At 40.9% G+C, this 20,882-nt stretch overlaps 1 protein-coding gene and 1 long non-coding RNA gene across 13 annotated transcripts in view; both read left to right on the top strand.

The window, feature by feature from the left end:
- Positions 1-2,233: 2,233 nt before the first annotated feature.
- The window catches only part of EPHA6 (EPH receptor A6), a 372,934-nt gene continuing 354,285 nt past the window's right edge, over positions 2,234-20,882 (top strand). For 8 of the 12 annotated variants that reach the window (XR_010357084.1, XR_010357081.1, XR_010357085.1 and 5 more), the window contains exon 1: positions 2,238-3,074. Coding sequence is in view for 5 of the 12 variants with exons in the window: in XM_064411103.1 (XP_064267173.1) it covers positions 2,972-3,074 (103 nt within the window). In the remaining 7 variants the exon portion in view is untranslated. Of the gene's footprint in view, positions 3,075-20,882 lie in introns of all 12 variants that reach the window. The other 4 variants (XM_064411107.1, XM_064411102.1, XM_064411106.1 and 1 more) reach the window with 3 other exon arrangements.
- Positions 3,178-5,628, top strand: LOC135295646 (uncharacterized). Its single transcript, XR_010357784.1, has 2 exons — positions 3,178-3,510; positions 3,613-5,628. It is a non-coding gene; the product is annotated as an uncharacterized LOC135295646 (long non-coding RNA).

Raw genomic sequence — 20,882 nt, 5'->3', positions numbered from 1 at the left:
GAGGGAATGCCACCCATCCTTTTTAGCTGTTTGGTACCCCAACAGTTTCCTGTGACTTGTGGAGTTCAAGGCTGGCAGGAGGCAAAGCTGTGAGAGGAAACACACTCATTTTGTCTATGCTCTTGTCACATCTCTCCCTTCCTCCTTTTTGTATTCAGCTGTAGTCCGACATGACTTGTAAAAGCAACAGAAATGGGAAGCCAGACCTTCCAAGCTCCTTGCAGGAGGAATTGCCTGCCTGATGTGCACACAGGTGTACGTGAGGATGCACAAGGGCTCACAAGTGCCTGGAGAGTGCCTGCACAGACATAAGCACATAAATGCACATATAAGCATGTAAATACATAAATACACGTGCTGCTGGGCTTGTCTGAGAAAAGCCTGGTGTAAAACCCCATATCTGCACCATGCAACAGCACAAGTGAGGGAAGGAACCTCAGTTCACTTTTGCTGTGCTAATTAATTGGCCTTTCCCACTGATGTGGGAAAAGTTTTTGACTGTTCCAAATGACTCATCTTCACCTGGGGCCCTTTACACAGGATATCCTGCATTGATATTTTATGGCAGGCTGGCTGGGAAGCATCTTACTACTCCACCAGGAATTGCAAAAGAATTAAAGCCTGAATTCTCACCCCTTACCCAAAAAGCAAACCTTGGTAGGTAGCTAGTGCTACTTTCCTTTTGGCTGTGTAAACCAGAACAGTATTGAGACTCATGGCCTCAGAATAATTTGTGTTGGAAGGGATCTTTAAAGGTCACCTAAACACCCAAATTGTAAGAATTTAACTTACTACTTTTACCTACCCTTGAACCTTTCACTCTTTACCTGCCTCAATGACTCTTTCACTATTTTGAAATTTTTCCTCAAGATTTTATCGTTGACTTTCTTTTGAATAAAAGTTTTCCTCATAGGACATTGTTAACAGCTAACTGTAGGAAATATTGCAGTGTTGTAGGATCACTGCACTCTTTAAAGATCCCTCCAAATACCCACAAGTGCATATTTCTGTATTGGCTTTGTTCATTGAACAACTCCTCTGCAAATAATCCTTAAATTAATAACTTGTAAACCATTCTTTATTCTTGCATTACAAAGCTAAGTGTTCTCACACAAAGCTCCTCTGAAGATCCATTTAGGCACCTCAGCAGGAACTTTGGTACTCTCTGGTGCAGACTCTTGTAGCTGCACTACCTACTTACTTGAATGGGATTTTTGAACACTGAGAAGCATTGGGAATTAGCTTTTCTTTTTTCCTCCCTCTTACTTGTGGATTTAGACACCTGGTTTGAGTCATATTCAGAAATATGGGTATCAGTATTTTCCTTTGGGTGGTATTTTTTTTCCTCTGCCTTTGTAGTATAATAATAATAAATAATAATAACATTATTGTTATTGTTATTATTATTTATTATTATTATTATTATTTAAAAGACTACTCAGGCCGGTAAGTGGAGTGTGGCAGGAGTGCGGTACTTCCACAGGGCGCCCATCCCAGGTGCCAGCGCACCTGGGCAGGGGCGGGGGGGGAATGTGAGCAGCCGGCAGATCAGATCAGATGAGATCAGATGAGATCAGGTGAGCACACACACACCTGAGGCGGCTTCCCCAGCCCTCCACAAGCTCCTGGTACCCAGTGGAGAAATTAATTCAAGGAAAAAAAAAAAAAAAAAAAAGAAGAAGAGGAGTAAATGTTCCAGGGATGCCCGGACGCGGCCGACTCACGCTCGCTTGTCCCCTGCATGCCCTGGCCGTAACTTTCCGGAGCAGCAGCGCAGTGCAGCGCAGCCCCGGGCGAGTCCCCTTGTCCGCGGTGGGGCCCGCACCCCTCGGAGCGGCGGCCGCGGCCCTTCCCGAGCGGGGCTGCGCTCTGCCCGTGCCTTGTCCGCGAACCCCCTCTAGCGCCGAGCCCGCCGCACTCGGCCCGGCGCTGCCGGCAGCGCCGAGGCGAGGGGGCGCTTCCCGCGCCCGCCTCACGCACCGCGCCCCGCGCTCCCCTCGGGCGGGCGGCTGAGGAGGGGCCGCCGTTCCGACGCTCTCCTTCCATCCCTCCCTCCCCCGCTGCCCCCGGGCGCGCCGGGCCGCCCGCTGGCTGGCGGGGCGCGAGTGCCGGAGCGCCCCCGGCGCGGGGCCGCGCTGGCTCCCGGCGGACCCGGCACCCGCCGGGCTGCGCGCAGCGGGGCGGCCCCGCGGCCGCGCCGGAGGAGGGGGCGAGCGAGCGCTCCGCGGGCGGCAGGGGAGCGGCGGCACCAAAAAACTGCAGCCGGCAGCGCGGCACGCAAATCAGGAGGGAGCAGCGAGCATCACACCAGAGCCGCCTGGTTTCTGATTGCTCCGCGGCAGAGGGGGAGAGACAGAGACTGACTGAGAGGGGCGAGCGGCAGAGCCGGGCACGGCGGCGGAGGGTCGGGGATGCCGCCCCGCAAGTTTCCTTGATGCATTCGGGAGCGTGAGGAGGAGTCGCCGACCCTTCTCGCCCTCGCTGCGCTCCACCTGGGGAACCTGAAGCTCCACCTGAAGCCCCTCGGCGCTGCCTCCGGCCGGGGATGCGGGGCAGCGTGCGGCGCGGCCGGGGGAGGAGGCTGCTGCCGCGCAGGAGGCTGCTGAGGCTGCCACGGGCGCTCCTGCGGGGCTGAAGGTGCCACCGGCCCGAGCCGGCGGAGGGAGCGGGGCGCGACCCCCGCCCGCCGCCGCCGCCGCCGCCTGGAAGTTGCCGGAGCTCTCCCCGTGCCCAGCGCCGCCGCCCCTCGCGGCAGGGCGGCACCGGGGGTCCCGGCGCCCCTGCCCTCGCCCTCCGTGCTGCCGCCGTGCCCCGGGAGCCCGGCGGTGGATGAGCCCGGCCCGGCCCGCGCAGCCCCGGGCGGCAGTGCAGGCAGCGCAGCCCGGCGGGGCGGCGGCGGACCCCGCCGGCCTGAGGGAGCGCGGGCAGCCTCGGCCGGCCGAGGTCGCGGGGCGCTCGGCGGGCACCAGCCATGGGGTGTAGTGAGGTGAGGGCGCTGCTCTGGAGAGTCGGCCTCCTCCTCCCCCTGCTGACAGCGCGCCCCGCCGCCGCTGGGCACGTCGCCAGCAACCACGGTGAGTGAGGGCGGCCGCGGGTGCGCTGCGGGGCGGGCTGCCCGCAACTTTCCGGCGGGCGAGGGCTGCAAGGGGATGGAGGGAGGGAGGGAGGGGTCCGCACCTGGCCGCGGACGGGGATGCGGGACCGGGCGCCTCCCGGCGGCCACCCCTTCCTGCCGCCCCCAAAAGTTGGGGGTTTGCGGCCGGAGGAGCAGCGGGGCTCCCATGCCGTCCCCGCCGGGGATAACTCCACGGCTGCCGGGAGCTGTCCGCTGTCGCCCCGGGCACCCTCGGCTGCCGCGGTGTGGGAAGCGAAAGTTGCCTCCCGGCGAGGTGGAGCGCTAGCATCGTTTTGTTTGAAGTGTGGTTTAAGGTTTGCTGCGGTCCTGCCGAAAGCAGATCCCATAGAATGGGTTTGAGAGGGCTCATCGCGCCTTAGGGAGAATTGCTGCTGGTGAGCGAACTGTTCAAAGGTGCCTGGCTGCCCTTAACAGCTAATTTCTACATACTCCTGGCTGATTGTCTGAAAAACACCCATTTAAAATCTTTGTAACAGGTGCATGCTCATCAGGTCGCACCGAAGACGGCATTTTAATTCTTCGGGTTGTAAGGTGTGCGTTTTAGAAAATTACCTCCGGATTAAGAAGGGAATCATCCTGTTCATAGGAATAAATATGCATAGCACGCCCAGAGGATATAATATTTTGTTAGGAAGAACTAAAAAAAAGAGCCCGGTCCCGATTATGAAACATCATGTTCCATGTTATCAAGCATCTGGATAGAGCAGAGAATTTCCTGAACTGCTTGTTTTATGTACATCTGTCTATTCAAGTTGCAGAGGATGCATCTATTCCCACAGTATGAGAGGCTTCTGTACCTTTAACGTTATTTTTTGTCCAATTTGGCTTTTTTGAGGTTTTAGTGTGATATGACTGAGAATACAGGAACTGAAGGGTAGCTCCAAATGTTGCTGCTGACAGAGATTGCTTTACCTGCTATGTTGAAAGGAGCGTTGAAATTGACAATGGTGGGAAGTAACGGTGAAAGAAAACAAACTGGGTTTAGTCGTGGAGTACTATCAAGTATATAGTTCATGTATTTTCACAGTTTTGTTCTGCAGTCCGTTTTCAGTGCTCTTTGTATCGACCTCAGCAACAGTAAAATCAGAGAATAAGATCTCTAGAAAACGGGGAAGAACTATAGTATGGCCACAAAGCCCCTGTGCCATCAGGATGAGTTAGGACAAGGACATTCCAAGTTTCTGTGATTCCTTTACCTCTCATTCATGCTAAATTCCAGTTTGTAATTGTAGAGCCTACAATCACATCAAGGCTGATTTTTGCCATTTCTTCTGGCTTGGAAGACATCAGACTCTCACAGTGGCACAACCCAGTTTTCCTTTGATGTCACAGGCATTAGTGCATGCTAATGTCTGCTGCATTATCACAAGGCCTAACACCACACATGAATATGATTTAAAAAAATATATATTCTTGCTATTGTAGGATAGCAAAGCACCATAACAGCATCAAAGGCAAAGAGTTTTTATCAATTAATGCAACTCAGTTTAGGTTTCTAAACTAATATTTGATATTTTGGGATTAGATTAGTAGTGTTTAAATAGTGTTTTAAAAGTGGTTTAACAGTGTTTTTGAAGGATGAGGAAGACAGTTGCCAAAAGTCTGTCAGGGATGAAGTGGTTTCTTGATGTTGATGTAACTTTTCCTAACAAGTCCAGTGGCTGCAGAAAGTACTGGTGAATTTCCTAACTTCTGAGTAATTTCTTTTCTGCACATTGCTTCCAAAGTTCAGTAAAATGAGTAGCCTCTTACCCTTGGTATAGCCATATAACCACAGAAATCAAAAAATGAATATAACTCAACAAAACCCAAGAGAACTGAAAATGGACTGAATTAATACAGGTGCTTTCATACACACCCCCCATCTTGTTAATAAAATGCTAGCAAAAAGAGCCTGCTTTTAATGATAGCTTTATCTAAATTCAGGAATTGAAGGAAAGGAAATTACTACAATAAAAAAGTTGCCCATTGTGTAAACACTTAAATGTGGAAGGTTAAAATGGCAGTTACTAATACTTGGAATCCTAGTGGCAAAGAATTTTTTTAAGATCTTGTGAGGAAACATAACTTCTTTAAATTTTCCTGAAGTGATATTCTCAGCATGCACATCTTGAAAACATCTTTGCAAGAACTGCTGTTGGATTTTCCCCAATAATTATTATAATGATATGTTAACTTTGCTATCTTATATATTTAGTCTTCTATTTTGTGTGTAGAAACATACCAGCATTAATAGTAAATTGCAAAGGAATGTCTTGTTTCTTCTCTTGATGGTTTGGGTGAAAAGGATGGAAGGGGAATAGGTTTATTAATCTGACTTGGTAAACAGACAGCCCTTCCACTTCATTCTTAATGGTTTGTTTCCTATTATTAAAGAGGGATTTTCAGATAAATAATATACTCTGGTCTTATAAATTGTTATTATAACCATGTTGGGATTAATCTTTTTTGGTCTTGTCAAACAGAAAGAAATAAATACATTTTTTTATATAGCTGTAAGGCTCTTAGGTTGTCATTCTTCACCCAGTAAATCAATGTGTGGTGTCTTAGAGAATTTCTAGCAAGGCAGGCACAAACAATACTATTGGCAGGGAAGTGAACTTACTCATTCATCTTCACTGAGTGGTCAGTTCAAAAACATATTATGGCCATGCCAAGGGCTAATTTTTACTGCTCAGAAAGACCCTGTAGGGTTTGGAATTGCATAGGAGGAGTAAGCATTGCAGTGTGTGGCAGAACTGCTTGGAACGGGGGCTCAATTAATGGTGGAAGTTGAACGCTTGCATTTTCATACAAATTTCCAGTGGTTGTCCCTCACATCGAGTAAGAATAGGCTGCTGTGCAAGGTTTCTGCATGCTGTGGTGCAGCTTTGTTCTTTGCTTGCCAGAACACCATGAATTGGGCAATTGCTGTCAGACCTAAAATTACAGATAATGGCAGCTGGCCTGTGCAGCTCCTTGTGCAAAACTTGTGGGAGCTTTCAAGATAAAGGTCACACCAGGTAACGGCTCAACAGTTTCCTGTGCTAAGCATGCACACATAAATGTTTCTACATATATAATATGTAGATATATAAAAATATATGTAGATATATAAAATATATGTAGATAATATAAAAATCAGAAACCATTTGTTTCTATGTGTATGCCAACCAGAAAGAGTTTCTGTACCCTGGCTCCTTTCAGGTTGTATCTGCCATTGTTTATCACCAGACAGTTAATTCCTGAGGCCAACTGTAGAACTTGCAGGGTTTATCATGAGTCATGTCTATTAGTAAGGTGTAAAAAAGTTGATGCTTTCTCAGTTTCCAGCTATCATTACTTCTTGTCAGGTTATGCAAGCGTGGTCTTTTAATTCATACCTCTAAAAGGCACCTGCATTCATTTTTCTCCTCTTACAAAAAAGAAGTTAAGAAATATTGTCAAATGTCAGTTCTGCAATTCACGCAGCCTTTATTTTTACAATGATTACACTTGATGTAAATTGGGTGGCTTAAAGCAGATAATAAAGCTTTTTGATTCTGGTAGTAAAATATCAGGTAGATTGCTAATGACCTCGAGGTATTCATCAGTTCAGAGAAGTTGGCTCATTTTCATTCACATATTTATTTTTACAGAAGTGCAATCTAGGCACTCTTTCTGAACACAGAATTCAGATTTTTTTTTTTTTTCCTGTAGCAATAAGGAGACCAAGGACTAAGTGTGGAGAGGTTGAAATTCTCTCTGAATGAAGCTGATGGTTTACTGCTAGGACATGTCTCTTACTTTGAGGACTTAAAGTACAGTGGAAAGGCTGTGCTGCTGCCTGTGTTGTGCTAGTCCTGGGGAATTCTGATGTTTGGTTGTCCAGCTCATGTTTTAATAAGCATTTACATCATTACAGAAACATGAGAAAGTTAAATAAACAAAGCCATCACAGTAAATGTTGTGCCATTCCCTTTTCAGCATGTAGATAAAATCGTGAGCAAAATCATATTTTAGTTTCAAGTTCTTAACAAACTTTTAACAATATTTTTAGCCATGTGTAAAATCCCACACCCATATGGACTTGTGTGCTAATGAAGGCCTGGGAACCTCTGCAGTTGCAGATATGCATGAAATGACTTGTTATCCAAGAGCCTCAATTTGTATGCCATGAAAATGAACAGATTTGCAGTTAATGGTTCAGGATACATTCCTTGTGTTGTATTTGGCAGTACTGAGGGCTGGATATTTTGGTTGTTGTTTTTTTTTTTTTTTTGGAAAATGAGAATGATTGGTATGGAAATCCTAAATATTAAGAAATGCATAGCTTAAGCAGATAGAGTTTAAAACCAGATCAGTACAGTAGTTTTCATGTAATTTTCAGGAGTGAAAACACCACAGAGGAGCTGAAGTGTTTCCTGAAGTTTACCAATTTAACTCTCTGGTCAGACATCATTTCTTCTGAGATGTCAAAAAGTTTATCGAGGAGAGAGAGAGAAGGAAAAAGCATATAGGAAATTGAGTTTTTCTTCTTAACATCTCCTCTGTTTTTCCAGATAGATAGATACTTTTAGATCTTAACTCTGCTTGAGGGTTTGTTTAGGGTATCTGATGTTAAAATTTTCACTTGAGAATTTTAGAAAAGTCACAAAGTTCAGCAAGTTGTTTGCAAGTAAGTTACACAGTAAGTCAATATCCATTTTGTTGACTATTTTTTGTTATGACAAGTCTTAATGTTTAAAAACCTAATTTAACTGATTAGGGATATTGAGAAAATTTTGTGTGTGTACAGTATGGGAAGGATTTGATTGTTCTTAGATCCCAGTATAGCATAGCTGGGATAGGATCTATTCCTATTCCAGCAGTGTGTGTTGGCTGGAATGTTTCATTAGGATCCTTGGATTTCCCCAACGTGACATTGACACAAAGATGAGGCTGGCCTTGTGTTTGATATGCCCCTTAACTTGCTGAACTCTGTGACAGAGAGAATGATCAAATGGATGAATTATTTATCCATAATCTATCCTGACCTCCAGAAGCCATGTTATAAGGCAGGGGAGGTCAACAAAAAACTATCTGTTGTGAACAATTTGCCTTCAGAAGCTGGTTTTTAACTTGTAAATGATATGTCAGTCTTTATGATATGGTGTTAGAACTGAGAATTACTGCTTAAAAGATGTCTCTCCCATGATAAAAACACAATTTTTTTTCAGGATTTCTTACTGAACTGTACAAAAATGATTAAAATTAAACAGTGAATATCTTTAGCTTGTTAGTTTCTCATAATCCTCTCAGTCTTCCAAAGACTTACTCCATCTATCCTTATTTTATTTCCAAGGATGCTTTCATTATCAATATTGCAACACCTTTTGTGTAGGTCAGGTATTGATTATTCCCACATCTAAGAATCAGTCTGTTCAAAATAATCATTAAGGAGAAGTCACTTAAGTTAATCCAGCAGTCATTTGTGACCTCAGTACTAATTTTAATGTGGTGCAGAGCAAAGCTTAGAGACCAATCTTGTCTTTAAATAAACTGCATGTTCTATATTTGAAATTGGCTAATCCATTGTATTAAAAAACCCAAAAAGCCAAACCAAAACAAAACACAAAATTGTCTCAACAAAACCCAAAACAAAACCTCCTAAAGATTTTTCTAATCAGTAGTTCTGCTGATTTGTCTCACCTGACAACATAATACTTCTTGAAGTCAGCATTTCTCTCTTATTGATACTTGTGTGTGGACTAAATTCTGTCATCCTGTTAAGAAAAAAAAAACAACCTTGACAATTAATAGTTAGAGATTTGTTAATTTTAATAAATGAAGGTATTTTAATGAGGCTGTAGATAATTTTAAAGATAATAAAAAACCTTTGCCCAAACAATGTATGGGTATTTCTCCCCCTCTGGTTTATGATACTATACAAACAGTTTTCTGCACTTTAAACAATTGTTTTACAGTAGGTCATAGTACTCCTCCACCTTCAAACCAGCAGCTACTATTACTTTCTTTTATGGATCTATTCTGTTTCTACATATATAAAGCATCCATAGTTACTCTGTGTTTTTAAAGACAGGGGTATTTTGATCTTTAAATTAAGACTAGATTAAAAATATGCTGTAATATTATTGACATGTCTTTTGACAGTCAAGTAGGGTCAGGTGTTTAAAATTCAAAAGCACTTATTTCATGGAGAGATTATCTTGAAAATAAAATTTCCTCTCTGTAGAACAGTTGGATGACTTAAAATGTATTTTGTCTCTAAATAGAAATTCCTGGTTTGTGTTTAGGTAGATTTCTGAGAAGATGACAGATTTTTTTTCCTCCTGAGAGATGGTTTTGTTTGCTGTCAGTTGTTTGAGTCCCAGACGCTCTTTGAAGGTGTCTGGTGTTTGCTGACAGATTCTCCGAGAGGAGCAGTACCCCGTTAATGAGGGGAGGTGGGACATCACAAGCAATACTTAGGTGAGAAGCAGTGACATAAACACAGCAATCCGGAGGGAACATTTTAATCTGGGTATGTTAACTGCACTGATAGCACCGCTTTCCTTGATGCCAACATGTTTTTGACATTGCACAGGGTTTAGATTGAAACAGTGCTGTGTCACTTCAGTGCAGAAGGAAAGGTGGGCAGCAGGTACCGGGTGTAACAACCCCCTGTGGAGGTGCACACACACAAATGAGAACACAGTTAAAAGGTGAATTTTCTGGGAGCTCCACTGCCTCAATCCACTTAATGGCTTCTGCACCTAGAACAAAAGGGGAAAAGTCACATACAGCAAACAGTATCATTGATGCATGTAATGAGTGATTTGTTTTGGCTGGGGACCCTTGGTTAAGAGTGCACTTGCTGCTGTAATTTGTATTCTCTGACTGCTGGTTGCTTCTTGCTTAAAAGAAAGGAATAAAAGAACAAATTAGAAAACATTCCATAAGATAATGCACTAGCATTCTAATCTGGGTAAAAGTGACATTCTTTCTGAATGTCCCCAGGCTAATTTTTTTCTCGTGGGTTTCACTTGCTGGTTTAAAATCAAATTTTACAGGAAAAAATTTTGCTAAAATTTGGAATCGTTCAAATATATTTAGGACATATAAAAAATAATCAAAGGGGACCTAGTAATTTCTTCTGTAGTGCTTCCAGTATTTGTGGCTGAAAATTGATTGCATGGAAAACATTTGGATGAAGGATTCATACTTCAGAATGTGATTTGAATTCAGCACTTTCTGCTGAACAAAGTAGGACCATACAAAATTGCACAGTCTCTCAGTTATATGTGGCTGCTGAAGACCTTTGAGAAGGAGAGCAAGGGAAATGTAAAACCTTTGTCTCTTGTAGATTGCTTTTGTTTGTATTGCAGAAGTTGCTAAACACTTCTATGCCACAATGATACAGTACAAACACTCAGAGGGTTATTTTAGATTTAATAATTTGGTTTAGTGGACTTTATTTTTTAGAGGGCCATTTAATTTAGGTAAATATGAATACTGTTAGCATTTAGGGTGGAGAAATGTGATGAGAGCTGTGGCACACAAGAGCTTCCCAGCCAAAGTGTCTCTCAGCCTCCATTAGATGAGGGGAACCAAAACTCTGTTGCTGTTGAGACAGCTGTAGGAATACTTGCCCTGTGATTCTGGTATGTGGTAAAAAAGTCATAAAGTTACAGATTTGCAGACACAGAATTTCAGAGAGTTAAGTAAATTCTCTTAAGAAATATCGATACACATCTCAAGGTAAGGGTGAGAATTTGCCTTTGTAATATGGTGTTCTCAAAGATAAAGGAGTGATTGGGTGTCCTACACAGAGGAAAAATGGTCCACGGGAGACAGGTATCATATAAAAGCTGCATCTGAAGAAATCTGAGATTACAAAAGACAACGAGGAAATCAGATGGTATTCCATGTCACTTTAGTGGTTCCTGTTGATGCAGATGAATATAATGGTGTTATATACTCCAGTTTTTCTACTGATTATCTAAAGGGCCTCTTGTCTAGTGTAGAAAGATGAATGCTGGTGGTTGAAAAGAATCCAGAATTTTTTGCCACTGTTGTTTAATCCAAGGCTCTGTGCAAACTTTAGGCTGCACGCAGAGCTCTTTTTTCAGTGTTGGATCTCTTCAAAACTACTATTCTTTTGAGTAAGCCTTTGTGTCTGAATAGCAGTGATCTGAGGAGAAGAGTTACAGGCCAAAGCTTTTAGTTCAGGTGACCAGTCTGTCACCCAGTGCAAATCCCAAAGAATTAGTTTTTTATGTTCTCAGATCTAGGTGGCAGAGGTAGATATAGCACTTTGGCTTCTATTGTGGTCTTCAGAGAAACTTGTTATTTTTCTTTGTGTCCATAACTAAGTTCTCTGCTAGGAACGCCGTCTTCCTGTTTTAAAAATCTATGATATATTAAAATTCAGTTTCTCAAAATGTTGGCTACAGATGAAGTAGGTTTGTACTACACAAATTAAAGACCTGAAACCTTCTTGCCATTTTGGGTACCTGGTCTTTTAAAGCCTTCCTGAGGGCAAGGTCTGAACCTCCCAGCAGGAGCCTTGGCCAGCTGGCCCTGGGAGCTGTTTGACTCCCACTATGGGAACCAGCTCTCCTTGGTGGAATCTCTGAGCCATAGGGACTACTTCAGCTCTGGCTTTTCCTGACTTTCGGGTGTGGGAGTTGACAATCCCACTTGTGTAAAAATGTAGGTAATACAAACTTCCCTACTAGAAATTCAATATTTTGAAAGGTTCATTTTTTTTCTCTCCCTCTTCACATATCATTCACATAGGATGCTTTATTTAGATTTGACAGTGCAATCCTCTACTAAATCACCTGAATTACTTAAGGCAAGAAAGCTGCCATCTTCCAGAGTGTCAGCATTAGATGATAATGAAAACTTTCACCTTACATGTAGTTTACATTAAGCAGCAAAAGAATTTTGAAACTTGCGTGCTGCATGTTTAAACTCCATGTTTAGAAGGCAAAAAACTCTGTTGGAAGTTCAAAGAGTTAATTAACAAGAGACAAAACCATAGAGGAGGCCAATGGAGGTTACACTTGTAGGGAGTTTGCTGCTCTGTTACTTTCTTTTGGCATCCCTTCAGTACATTAAAAATTCCAGTAATGCTCATCCTATTCCCTTTACCACTAATAATTTTCCTTACAAATTTTATAACAAGTAGTTTGGATTGTAAGTAGCACCCTGAGGCCTTATCATTAGTAGGTTTCTATTGATTTAAAGCAAATTAGGAAATTATTTTCAATAGCTCTCATCTGACAGATGCATTTTATACTTGAGAGATGTGCCTGAAGAAATAAAAGCTGGTGGAAATTTGTGTCATAGATGAATATTTTGAAAACAAAAAAGACGATCAATAATAGATTAGGCTTGATTAGACGTTGACATTTAGAACTGCACATAGATTATGTTAAATGTAGTGACAACAGACAGTGTTCTTCTTGATTTGCATTTGTCCCTCCATTTGTGGTTCAGGTGAATCATGGGACACACATTGTAAAGGTTAATGGATAAATTACCATATAGCTCATCTGATTTTTCAGGCTTCAGCCTGGAGGGCTGGATGGTTTATAATCTAGTTTGTTTTATGTGAAATAGAAATAGTTTAATTATTTTTCTGTGAAATTCTGAATTGCTTAAGTGCTTAGATGAGTCCACCCCTACAGCCTTCAAGTTTTGATAAAATCAGTAAATCATGATGTGGTTGCATTGACAGAGATCTTGGTCTGGTCTTTGTTTCCTCTCCCAAGCTGTGAGTATTGTTTCCATGTTATTTGAGTAAATGTGAAATGTGGCCTTTTGATAAAAATGTCATTCTTAGAACCCTGTGAAGATATTTGGCTTAAGTATCTTCTTCACTTGTACAGATAGCTCAAAACAGGAGTTTTCAATGTGCTCTGTTAGCAGATAATCTATATTCGTGTTCCCTACAGCTTTCCTTACCACCCCTCAGTGTGGTTAGTAACTACATTTGTCAGTGTTGGTGGAATCAAATTACTTCATTTTTATAAGGGACTCACCCTTTAAATTGGTTCCAGTAATTCACCTGAAATTCCAGAAATAGGAATAAATGAATGAATGAATTAATGAAAAAAATCCCCTAATGGCTGTTTTCCCTGCACAAAGATAATTTACTGTATGTCCGTTTGCAAACAAGGATGGCTGAAGTGAATCGTCTGGAACTGCACTCAGCTGTGTAAATAAAATCAAGGGTACACTGTAATTCCAAGGAGCAGTGTTTGGTTTCTATAAATAATACCCTTCAGTTAAGCATTGCTTAGTTAAGGGTCTTCCTTTCTGTAGTGTCTGTAGGAAAGGAGAAAGTTAATGAGTTGATGTTCAGTCTGTGGAAAGAGGAAGAACTGCTCAGTCTTTTGCAGTAATTTATTTTGCCTTTAACTGTGATTTTGTGTTCTTGAGTCTCTCTCTGGCGCAAGCGATTCTTTTTCTGATATCTGGTGTTCTTATCTCCAGATGGGATGTGATTGCACCAAATTCAGTGAATGCATCATCCAAATTGCCTGATTATTTGAGTTGCCAGGTAGTAGCTCGGGTTGACTTCACAGTTATTCAACATGGACAAAAAAAAAATTACTTGGAATATTTAGGTTTTGGGGCCTTTATTGCCTGGGACATATGTTAGAAGTTTTTTGATCTGGTTTAAACTAAGAGAAAACTATGAAAAGAAATGAAGAAATACTCTTGCCTTGACATGCTTTATGAATAAAGGAAAATTATTTTTGGTGAGCTTCACGGAGGTAGTGTTCTTTGAGCAGAACATTTATGCAGTTGTGAGGCACATCAGTATGATTTTCATTACACTAAAGTAATGAATTTTTATGACTAAAGCTAAAATAGCAGTGAGCCATCCTTTATTCAGATGGTGAGATGGAACAGTACATTTCTGATAAGGGAGAGGAGGGGAACAAAATAGGAAGAAGGAAGAGAAGATAAAAAATAATTTTCCTGACTTTCGTACATGAAAGTTGTAATTCACAAAATTTTGAGTCCAGCCTGGTTGTAAAAAAAAAAGTTTATATAACAATATGTCATCTGTAGCTGTAAGCATAGAGATTTGTAGACTCCAAACAGGTTCTAGTGCTTTTAAAAGTGTTCATAATTTTAAATATATAAAAATTAAATTAATTCCAATGTAGGGTAGGAAAGAAATGTTATCAACTTGAGTCCATTGATTCTATTTTTATTGCTGAAAACTGCTACAGTTCATAAAATGCAGTTTTACAGGCTATTAGTCCATAATGTGGATTATGCCCTTTGGAGACTTATGTTGAAGATAAATGCAGTAGTTTGGAGAGATCTGTATTGAAATTCTGTGAAGAGGGTTCAGTTATTAAGTTCTTTTTACTGTGAGCCAAAAGCAAATGGGTTGGAGGGAGAGGTGACCCTTGGCTTCCAACAGGAAATGAAATTAGCAGTGGAAGGGTCAGTTTGTCATTCAGGAAGTGCCTTCATTTCCATGTAGGTGAGGAAAATAGGTCACTGTAACATTACTGGCATTGAAAGCATTTTTTAATTGTTCTTGAAAGAAAGAATTGTATTTGCATTATAGTTGTACCTGCCAAGATTATTTATACTGCATTGAGGGGCTCTGTAGCACAGGATTGGGAAAGAGCTTTGTTACACAATCAAATGCCTCCAGTGATGCTGCATAAAATTATTAATTTTCATCTTCAATCTAGTTAAGCCATGTTCCCTCATTGCTCTTGTTCTCAACTTCAGTGCTGTGAAATTCAAATACATTTTGGGCTGCATTTATTAGGGAGTGGGCTTATTCATTTATGCTTGTGCTGGCTTTGTCTCAAAATTCGAGAACATCTTTCCATTCTCATTTTTTATCCCACTCACTATTGTAGGAGAAGTCACATCTCTTCTTTTGGGTTTTGGTGTGTGGTTTTCCTCTTTCACTCAAGAGATTTCTGATCTCTGTGACAGTTACAGTTGCCTTTGCTTATTCTTCATCCTGTTTAATTCACTATTTCTCTAAAAAAAGAGGTGACCAGAACCACATACAGCTTTGCTGGTGGGATTTTACTGGTACTTTGTGCAATAATAGTATTTTTATCATTCTGAATATTGGACAGTTTCTGCGATTTTTGTCTCTTTTATTTCCATGTTGTTGGATTGGTCAGCAATAATGTGCAGATGTCTTATCTTCTCTGGCTGCTGCTAGGCTCCCATTTAATGAAAAGAATTCTGCTTGGCTCCCTTTGGATTGTCTGATATTGTATATTTAATGTCCTTTCTTCCTTATTATCCCAGAAACGAATTACTCCTTCTCTTCCCATAGCCTCCCCCCCACCATAGCGTTTCAGCCATTAGTGGAGTTGACAACCTCCAAGAGCAGCTGACATGCCTCCCAACTTTTCCATGGCAAAAAAAAACCCATTAGACCAAGCCTATCCTGGAAAAGGAAATTACTTAAATAGCAAATAATATCAGTCTCATGACTTATTTTTGAGGAATTGCACCACAAATTGCACAGGTAAATCTATTTGTCTCAAAACCATGTATTTTATGAACTTGCTGACATCTTTAGCTCTGTATTTAAAGCAGCTAAAAACTCTTCTACAACTTGTTTTAGTTTCCTAACCCAGACTTATTTCTGACATTTATACAATGAAATGTACATGATAAGCTAAAATGTTCACTGCCAATATGGTGTTGTCACACAAGCAGTAACTTTATTACATCTTAAAAGAAAACATAAATAATTTTTATAGATTCAAAACACTTTTTGGTTCATATAACTCTGAATTAATGCTGAAAGAAGTACTGCTGAAAGTACATTGAATGAAATTATCCTCAAATTCAGCTGTAATTTTACCTTAATGCATTATAATTCAGATGTCAGCTTTTTCTCCCATAATTTGATTCTGCTTGGCTATTAGGATTGCTCAGTGCTTACTCTGTTTTATTGCTCTTAGATGAAATAAATTAAGCTGTGTAGCAATATAAAAGATAATATTCATTGTTATAAATTTGGTATTTACACAAATGAAACATCTTAAATTCCCCCTTCATCTGTTTTAAATTAAGTATGAGATTTAAATCACTTGATCTGATTGAGAGCAAGCGCTGGAAATGAAGGGACTGTGGGCAATCAAAAAAGCACTCTGAGATTCTGATCAAGGCATTCATTATTGGTGGTGGGAAACAGCACTAAACAATAATTGATTGCATTATGGAGGGTGTAGAGAAACCTGCCATGACAAAATATTCTATTCACAGGCTGAGAATGATTTTGAACAGGTGGAAAGTGAGAGCATTAAGTAATTCCAAGTGCTCAGGCATGTTGGTTGTAAAAATGAGCCTTTGGATCAGTCTGGATTTTTGAACTTTGTGTGATAAATTTGTATTCAATTTTAAATGCTATCCCCCTTTATAGTTGTTCTTTTAACTAGGGATGTAATCATATACTTAATTATAACCATAAAACATTTCCTTTTAACTCTGATTTTTCTCCATCTGACTCCTTATAATCCTTAGTAATTCTTTTTATAGACAAAAATCAACGCCATACATGAGGTAAAAAAGTGCTTGGTCTGAAACTATTCATAGTTCCAAGAGTCTCAATTAAATCTATGCTAACTCTCTCAAGGATGTTGTTCACTCCAGAATAGCTCTATCATTATTGAAAATGAAACCTTGCTTCTTGCAGACTGCCTTCTGCCATGCAGTTTGAAATGAGAAGTGAAGACAGCTTCAGTTGTCTTAGTTTCAGTGTGTCTGGTAAATTGCTGCATTTTGAAAGACAGTGATTTAGATTTTTACACAGATCAGTTACTTACAGCGATTTAGAATTTTATACTAATCAGTTGCTGATGATATATTTTGGATTCTAGCTGCAGTTGTGGTGACAGGTTGTTTTAATGGAAGCAAATCTGTGCAAAACCTGTTAGCTGCATCCATTCTCCAACTCCTGCCTCATTCCTGATGTGCAAAGAATAATAATGTTTCTTTTGAACAGTCAGTGTTCATTGTCTTCCTGTACAACCTCTAAATATGTTACCACTTCTCAGTACCCATCCTGACTGTGTGGCATTCTCCAACCCCTGTTTTCCTTCAACTCCAGTTCTGCCTTCTGTTGTGAAGTTTTTTGGCTTTTCAGCATACCATTTCTCTTCCTTTCTGGTTTAAATTGAAAGAGGGTAGATTTAGATTGGATATAAAGAAGAGATTCCTTACTGTGAGGGTGGTGAAAGATTGGCACAGATTGCCCAGAGGAGCTGTGGCTGCCCCATCCATGGAAGTGTCCATGGCCAGGTGGATGGGGTTTGTAACCTGGGATAGTGGAAGGTGTCCCTGTCAATGCAGTTGGACTAGATAATCTGTAGAGAACCCTTCTTACCTGAACTATTATATAATTCTGTATTTCTGTGGTATGCTGGATAGCCTTCCCAGACAAACAGCATTTTCATTATATTGTAGTCTTCAGATAGGATAAGAGAATTTTTTTGCCTGTTTTTTTTTCCCCATAATGGAGTAACTCATCTCCAGAGTCATGGTGCTGTTTCTGACCTTCTCATGTTTTCTGTGCTCAAACATTTCAGGCAGAATGGCAAAAGAGGGGGGAAAAAAAAGTTTTGAAGGAAAATGTCATGAAGTACTTTTTAATTCAAACATTTCCTTTGTGGTAATCATTGAAATATAAAGGTTCGTGTTTTCTTCTCTGGCAGTGTGCATGTATTATTACATAGTCTATATTTGGCATTGCCTGCAGAGTCCCTGGGCAGTGCTCCAGCCATCCTCAGTGACATTGCTCTTGCATCACTGGGTTGTGTAACAGGCACTTAAGTCTCAAGTAGCCCTTTGAAGCGGTGCTTTGAGCTAAGTCCCAGAGAGCTGCTGCCTTTCCAGCACTTGACTACTGATGCAATGCTGTACCTGTCTAAATTACCTCTTGCACTACAGAAAATCTGAAAAAGCACACTTAAAAAAATGAAAAGCGGTCTTTTTACTTTCACTTCTTGATGTGAAATGAGAAAAATTAGGTTATTTTATCCAATTAGATTATTTCATGTACAAAAGGAAAAAGGAGGGTAACTATATACTGTGGAATAGGAACCCAGTTACTCAACAGTTTACTACATGAATGATGACATGCTCAGATCTATTTAATGCTCTTCAGTTATCTTTGTAATTTAAATCTCCATGAATGTGTATTAAAAGCATATCATTCAAAGCTGAAAGTCTCTGCATAGTAGACCATGCTGTCCAATATTTTAAAGTAATTTGATCTTTGGTTAGATAGTCAGACTTATTTCCTGTCAAGTAAGTGACAAGACGCTGTATATTTATTTGTTTATAATGTTAAAAGTATTGCAAACCTGATTAATTGATAAAAACAGTTGAGCCTTCATGTTGATGTTCCACTGTATGTAAATGACCAAGACTTTTAAAGCCACTGATTATTGGTACGTACTTTACAACCTGACCTAGCACCTGTAAAATGTTCACGCTGTGAAAACTTGGTGCTTGACACCATAAATTAGAGATGAAGAGCTAGTGGAAGAAGGCACAGATTGAAAAAGTGGAACAGAGAATTAGAAAGCTCGAAAACATTAAACTGGCTGGCTGTGTAGATATTTAATCAAAGGAGATAAGAAATGTTTTAACATCATGAACACGAAACTAGGAGATATCTCTGGGAATATTTGTCATGACAGTAACAAAACTTTCTAAGAGTTGCATTTATTTTGGTATAGTTTTTAGGTTCTGCATTAAAATAAAAGAAAACATGTAATATAGCCAAATGTTAACTCAATTTTCTGAGTTGCATTTATGTTCAATCCTGGAAGGGTTTTTTCATATAATTTCTGCTAAACTCCTTCTTTGTATGTGATGATCTCTTTCTGACTACAGTGTTAAGGCCACATGTATTAAATATTTCACTTCTCAGACAGATAACCTATCAAACAAGCGAGATACCACTTCCAGGAAGCAAAGGAGAAAAACTGATTCATTTGCTTGAGAGCATTTTACAACTTGAAGGTCATGGCTGCTTCTGCTTTGATATGTCCACAGTTTGTGGCTGTACTGATGACTTTACTGATCTACTGACAGCTAAAGTAATTACTAACCACATTACCTCTAGCCAGCAGAAATAAAACCCCAAATGTTCCTTTAAGAATTCTCCTCTATCCTTTATATGTCACTTGCTTTCTTGGGTGTCATTGTTGGTACATTGCAAGTACAAGGCAGCCACTCACTCAATCCCTCAGGTGGGATGGGGAGGAGCACAAAAAAAAAAATCCTTGTTGCTTGAGTTAAGAAGAGTTTAGTAATTGAAACAAAGTAAAATGTAATATAATAACGATAATAATAGTAATAATGGTGATGAGAAGAAGAACAACAACAGTTGGAAGTAAAAAGAGAGATAATGCCTAGGAAAAGCGAGTGTGCATAAGTCACTTGCTCATCTCTCACTGTCCAATTCCCAGCCCATTCCCAAGCACTGGTGAGCCTCTCACAGTCAACACCCTTCAGGTAGTACACTGAGCATGATGTTCTGGGGTATGGAATATCCCTTTGGCCAGTTTGGGTCACTTGTCCTGGCCATGCTCCCTCCCAGCTGTTTATGCACTGGAAGAGCATGAGACACTGAAAAGCCTGGACTTGGGCTGAGCATTGCCAGCAACAACCCAAACATTGCTGTGTTACCTTTATTATTCTCATACTAAATCCAAAACACAGCACTGCACCAGCTGCTAAGAAGAAAATTACCTCTATCCCAGCCCAAACCATGATACTGGGTCAATAGGGAGATCAGGGAGCATGTCTTATTGTTTCAGTAGGAAATACTAACTTCATCCTGTTTGTGTGGCAACGCCATAGGTCTGGAGCAGATAATCATAAATGTCCTGTCACTTCTGGAGGGCCATTTGTATGTCTTCTGAATGGTAATTCAGAGTACAACTCTGCAACAGATGGGGATTGAAAGCAGCTGTGCTTTCCCACCTTCTGCACCACTTTATACAGACAAGTTGAACTTTGCTGTTGGCTGGGAGAAGCAGGCAAGTCAGGATCTGCCATTTCTGGGCTGGATTTTGCTTTGCTTTCTGCATTGTAGCTTTTCTGCCTACAAAATAAGGATGACCCCACTTCATTTTTTATGATGTAGAAATATGAACTGAGTGTAGGTAAACTCAGATTTAGTTGCTGGAGTTAAAAAGTTAGGCTGAACTACAGAAATAGTGGAAGATGGAGAGAGAATGGTCAAGAGTCTTTGGCTTCAGTGGGTGGGTCTGTGCAGTGCTGAAGAGCCCTCCTTCGTGTTTCATGTCTGGAACTTTCGTGACTGTTGTTCCCATGTCTGATTTGCCGATGTGAAGGTGCCAGACTCTCAGTTCTTGCCCTCAGCCTTTCTGAAGCAGCTCTGCAGCTCCGAACACCACCCACAAGGGCTCTGCCAAAAATCCTGGACTGATTCCTTGTCTTAGTCCTTGAGCCAGAGATTCTCAAACAGCCCTTCATGAGGCAGTGCTGCCAGTTAAGCACAAACTTCAGTTCCTTCAGGCTTTGTTCCTCTCCTAGGATTTGTCTGTTCTGTTCCTCTGAGTCACCAAACTGCTAATTTTTCATTATGGTTATTAAGTGACTACTTGAGTAAGCAGTGGCCATCTGTCCTCTCAGTCCCTATTTGTGACGTTATCAGATGTTCTCTTTAAAACTTCTTTCTTTCAAGGCACTGCTGTGGAACACTCCACACTTCTGGCTCCACTTAAAAAGCGACAGATTATGAGGATGAAAGGTATTT

This window comes from Passer domesticus, chromosome 2 (assembly GCF_036417665.1).
Source record: "Passer domesticus isolate bPasDom1 chromosome 2, bPasDom1.hap1, whole genome shotgun sequence".
Classification (NCBI taxonomy): domain Eukaryota; kingdom Metazoa; phylum Chordata; class Aves; order Passeriformes; family Passeridae; genus Passer; species Passer domesticus.
The sequence above is the reverse complement of the archived record's forward strand: the minus strand, read 5'-3'. Positions and strand labels throughout refer to the sequence as shown.